Source organism: Cebus imitator, unplaced genomic scaffold, assembly GCF_001604975.1.
Source record: "Cebus imitator isolate Cc_AM_T3 unplaced genomic scaffold, Cebus_imitator-1.0 Scaffold367, whole genome shotgun sequence".
Lineage (NCBI taxonomy): Eukaryota > Metazoa > Chordata > Mammalia > Primates > Cebidae > Cebus > Cebus imitator.
Genome location: NW_016107682.1, coordinates 1,892,671 through 1,898,025, shown reverse-complemented (window position 1 = coordinate 1,898,025; position 5,355 = coordinate 1,892,671). Strand labels below are relative to the sequence as shown.

General features: G+C 39.1%; 1 protein-coding gene across 1 annotated transcript in view; it reads right to left on the bottom strand.

Annotated features, from left to right (window-relative positions):
- The window catches only part of SMCO2 (single-pass membrane protein with coiled-coil domains 2), a 25,523-nt gene extending 23,146 nt beyond the window's left edge, over positions 1-2,377 (bottom strand). Inside the window, 3 exon segments of the mRNA XM_037730895.1 lie at positions 137-192; positions 195-232; positions 2,244-2,377. Coding sequence (XP_037586823.1) covers positions 137-192; positions 195-232; positions 2,244-2,377 — 228 coding nt within the window.
- Positions 2,378-5,355: the final 2,978 nt, after the last annotated feature.

Genomic DNA, 5,355 nt, shown 5'->3' with positions numbered 1-5,355 from the left:
AAGCTCTGAAGTTCTGCACCAATTAGGAGGAAACTCTCAAACAGTTTCTTACCACTTTGAGATACATGGTGTGAAGTTCTTCTCTTCAACCTACTGTGTCATTTAAGTGTCTCTCTTACCCATTTTCAGTGTCTACCTTGTGAAGAAAGTCAGTTTGAGGGTTTTCAGAGGTAATGTCGTCCTCATCATCTGATCTAAGATGTGGTCCATTTCGATAATTTCCTTTAGCAAACTGCAAGCCACACAATCCAAACAGAGGCTGTTATTATGCCCTTGGGTCAGAGCTTGGGCCTGCCCTACTCCTTTCCAAAGGGAAAACACTGAGAACTTTCCCAGCCCCAAGGAGCACCTGCTATCCTTGTACTGAGTTCTTTCTGTGTGAATAACACCTCACATAATATAACTCACAAAGTAGAAAAAGAAGGGCTGGATAAGTAACAATTGGCTGAATCCATAAAGTATTTATCAGTGAGATTCTAAATTCCAAAGTAACTGCAGCTCTGCACATATGTATGCATAGATAAGTGTGCAAAATCAACAAATAAGTAAATTAATACCCTGTTTTTTAAAAAGTGGAGTTTAAAAACGTTGTATGGTTTAGTCAGGGGCAGTGAAGAGTAGGTCTACAATGCTCTCTTGATCTCCACCCCCAGCTGTCTTCCCCACAATGTTTACTAGCTTCTTCTTTATTTTCAACAGAGATTCTATGCACAAATAAGCAGAGATGTTTACGTATACATGTATCTATATCTATATCTGTCTCTCCGTATAATACAGAATAGACCCTTTAAAATATATTTGGGGGTGATATTTATATAGTCTATTCTGTGCATAAAAATACTTTGAATTTCTTTAACCTATTTTGGAGTCAATTTCATATTAGTACACACAGAGCTGCTTTGTTTTTAAAATGGCTACATGGTATTCCATTGTGGGGCTGTATGATAATTTTCCAATCAGTTTTTTTATTAACAGGTATGTAGAATTTTTCCAATCATTTGCTATCACAAACAATGCTGGAATGAATATCCTTACACATCTATATGTTGTTGTTGTGTATGTGTGCAGTGTATCTATTGAATAACCCTACAAGTAGAACTTCTAGATAAATAGATATGTGTATTCTAAATTTTGATAGATTTTAACCAAAGTATGCTTTAAAGAGGTTGAATCAATGTACACTCTCAGCAAAAATGGTTAAGAGTGCCGGTTTCCCACTCCTGTCTAAAACCATGTGCTACTGAAATTTTTGATACTTGCTACTTTGGTATGTTGAAACTCGTATCTCATTTTGGTGTTAGTCTCATTTTATGTATGAGGTTGAGTGTCTTTACCTATATGTATAAAACTCATTTTTATTTCATTTTCTAAAGTAAGGGTGTTGATAGCCTTTGTCCATTCCCTACCAGACTGTTGTTATTAATATTTTGCTGAAGAGCCTATATGTTCTCTCTCGTATGCTTTTGGAAGGGTCACAGTAAATGTGTGATACATGTCTATAAAAGTAGTTCCCAGTCTATGGGACTTGAACCCTGAGGGTGGAGGTGTGGTCAGGGTCGAGAGAGAGTTGAGTCACTTCACATCCATCCTGCTTAGAAGGGGATCCTAGAATCTATAAAGATTTCTATAGTCTGAATAAATACTGCCTACATAAAAAAAAACTTATATGAAAAACTGCCCAAAGTTTTCAAATGCATATGCTACTACCTTCAATAAATTATAAATGCATTTAAGAACATCTTTGATATCATAATAGCTTTCTTGCCATATGAGGGGTTCTTGGAAAATTTTTTCCCTTAAAAATGTTTTTCTAGTTAAAAAGGTTGTTAATCATAGCTAAATTTGTATGCATTTTTAACAAGTACTAGCAAATGTATATATGTGTTTATACCACTGTTTGTATTCCCTCAATGCCAGGAAGTATTTTAAATGGCTTAGATCTTTAGCAGGTAAAGAAAGTGAAGCCACAAAACAATGAACATATTTTCCCAGATTGAGATTAGCGTCTAGAAAACTAGACCCTTTCAAATGGGTATCTGGCCAGTTTATGACTGTGGGCCTCTTTAGCTTCTCAAAAGGCCTACTACGGTAAATGTTCCTGAGATAAAAATTCGATAAATTATAGGAAAGACTGCCAACCTAGACCCTGAACCTGGAAATATCATCATTTGCATACCACTGGTTCAAGAATGTCTACAGTTGGAACCCTAGAAACTGCTTCTGCAAGCTCAGTTCTGACTTACTCCTGCATTGCGCTTTTAGTCACATTGAGCTTTTGGAAAAAGCCACTGTTTCTCTCAGTCAACAGTTGTTCCTGGCAGTCCATCTTCACCTGCAGAGACACCTCGTGATTTAGATTTGTGGGCATGAGAGCCATTTCCCTGGCACTGCAAGGACAATAACCACAACAGGGATTTTATGTCAGGATTGGCAACCACATCCTCTTGGCTGACACCAGCTGACATCTTCCTCAGGGTGTTTGGCTTTAATTTATACCCTTCCAAACTGGCTGTTCATTGTAAGGGACCCCAAAGCAAGCTCTTAGGTTTCTCTTCTCAAGTATATATGAGAAAGTCCTGTGTGGTAATCTCCAAGGACACACCTCTAGAGAAGTGTCTAAGCTGCTAAACGTGCATTTTCAATGCTCAAAGGAGAATACAATGGAGGAATATACAATAACCAGCTTGGAAGAATGGGAACTTTCATTTTTATAACCTCTTTCTGATTATATAACAATACGCATATTGCAAAAAGTAAAGGCAAAAGAAGAAAGTAAAATCATTGGTACTTCAGAGGTAACCAGGGATAACCCCAGAGATATCCAGACTTAAGCACTGTTAATATTTTAGTACATTTTATTGCTGCTTCTAAATTTGGTATTTGTTTTATTATTTTTCCATTGTTGAAACTAGGTTATTTCTAATTGCTCAGTAGTATAAGTAATGCAGTAATGAATATCTTTGTTTAGTAATTTTCAGTGCATGTCTAATTACCTAAGATACTTCCTTAGAGGTGGAATTGCTGGGTCAAAGGGGTTTGCCCACATTTTTAAGGATTTAGACAAATATCTCCAAATTGCTTTCTAAAAGGTTTAACTAATATACACCAGCATCAGCTGTATGTAAGAACAGGAACCTTCATTCCAGTCTGATAGGCGAGTGTTCTCTGGATAGCAGAGGACTGAATTGCTGGAGTACTTAAGTAGCATGAAAAATAACACGCAAAGGAAAGAGGAAAGAAGGTGGAGATGTGTGAGATAGGCTCTGGGAAGCTCATATGAAAAGCTGTAGGGAAAGGACAGATGCAAAACATAACTCCTAGCTATAGGCAGAAATCAGTCGGGTGTGTCCAGGCCAAACAGGAAGAAACCTTCTCTTCTGGATATTCCAGTGAGTGATAGCTGTAGATTGGCCTAGAACTAGAGGTTGGCCTGGCTCTCATGGGAAGAGAAGGCATTTTTCTGCAAGGGTGATTTATAACAGGGACTAGCAACCAGGAGGAAGAACCGGGAGGAGGGAGGCCCTGGGAATCAGAGATGTTAAAACTATTTGGACACACAAGGGCTTGGTCGATCATTCTGTGGCAGAATTGAGCTTTGTTCTTGACCTGTGTGGTATAAAGGGGGCCCCTGTGAAAGAGAAGCATCAGGACAGAACTAGAACCTTTGATGGTGATGGCGCCATTCTTTTTAACTTTGAATGTGACAAAGAATAAACCTTTGATCTCCCTCAGCAAGATCACTATGGCCTGCCAATTTTATTGCAGCCCCTATCTGGACAGTTTTGTCCGTTTCCTGAAGGTGTTAAGCATTACAAAGGGAATTCCAAGCTCTGAAAGGTGAACAGACACTGAAATCTGACTTGTTTACTGTTTTTCTGGTCCAAAAACTAGAATACCATAAAAGGAATAAAATTTCCTTATTTTGACAATGCTCTGACATCTATCTCAATGGCTTCCCCAAGAGTGATTTCAAAGAAAATATATTCTGTCAATTCAGGCACCTACCCAAATTCTGCCTCCATACATTCTCTCACATTTTACGTAACAATTAGAATCCTAACAATGGCTTATGTCTGTGCAGCCCCTAACAGATTACAAAATGCCTTTCATATATTTTCTCATTCAGTTCTCACAACAACATGATACAGAGCGTATTATCCCCATTTTATGCTTGTAATAATGGAGCCTCTCAGAGATGATGTGATTTACTTAGTCAGATATAAGAAGTAAAGCCAGGACTCAGAGCCTCCATGTCCTCGCAGCTACTGATAAAAAAGGTTTTTCCCACCTCCCACCTCCAAAGATGATCTAGACCAGAGCTCTCCAATAGAACTTTCTGTGTTGATGAAAATGTTCTCTACACTGTTCCATACAGGAGCTACTAGTCACACGTTTCTATTGAGCACTTGAAACGTGGCCAGTGAAACTAAGGAACTGAGTTTATAGCCACACGTGCCTAGCGACTACCATATTGGACAATTCAGAATTTTCTTTTCTTTTTTTTTTGAGACAGAGTCTTGCTGCGTTGCCAGGCTGGAGTGCAGTGGCATGATCTCAGCTCACTGCAATCTCCATCTCCTGAGTTCAAGCGGTTCTCCTGCCTCAGCCTCCCTAGTAGCTGGAATTACAGCCGCGCACCACTACACCCAGTTAATTTTTGTATTTTTAGTAGAGACAGGGTTTCATCATGTTGGCCAGGATGGTCTCGATTTCCTGACCTCATGATCTAGCCGCCTCGGCGTCCCAAAGTGCTAGGATTACAGGCATGAGCCACCACACCTGGCAGACAACTCAGAACTTTCTAGAGCAAGGATCATCAAACTGTGGCCTACAGGCAAAATCCAGCCTGCCACCTGTTTCTAGAAATGACATGTTATTGCAACACAGCCACACTCATTCCTTTACAAACTGTCTATGACTGCTTCTGCACTGCCATGAGAGAGTTGAATGGTTGCAAGAGAAATCATTTGGCATAGAAAGGCTAAATGTTTACTATCTTGCCCTTTACAGAAGAAGCATGCCAACCCCTGTTCTAGACTATGACCTTCTCCTATGATGTTTGGTGTTTGCTACAATCAATCAGTTGAAAGCAGTAAATAAGAACTTAAATTTTGGAAAGTCAGCTGAGTTTGAATTCTAGCATCAACACTTCACAGCTGGGCATCATCTTATTGTATGGGGGGGCCACACTTTTTCATCTGTGGAATGGGGCTAACACTAGTAATACTAATATTATTAGAGATGTGAGAGTGAAATTGCACTTAACATGGTGTCAGGTAAATAGCAAACACCTGCTAATGTTATCTATCTATTAAAATATAAGCAGTGGAAATGGGAGCAATTAGTAAGGTTTGT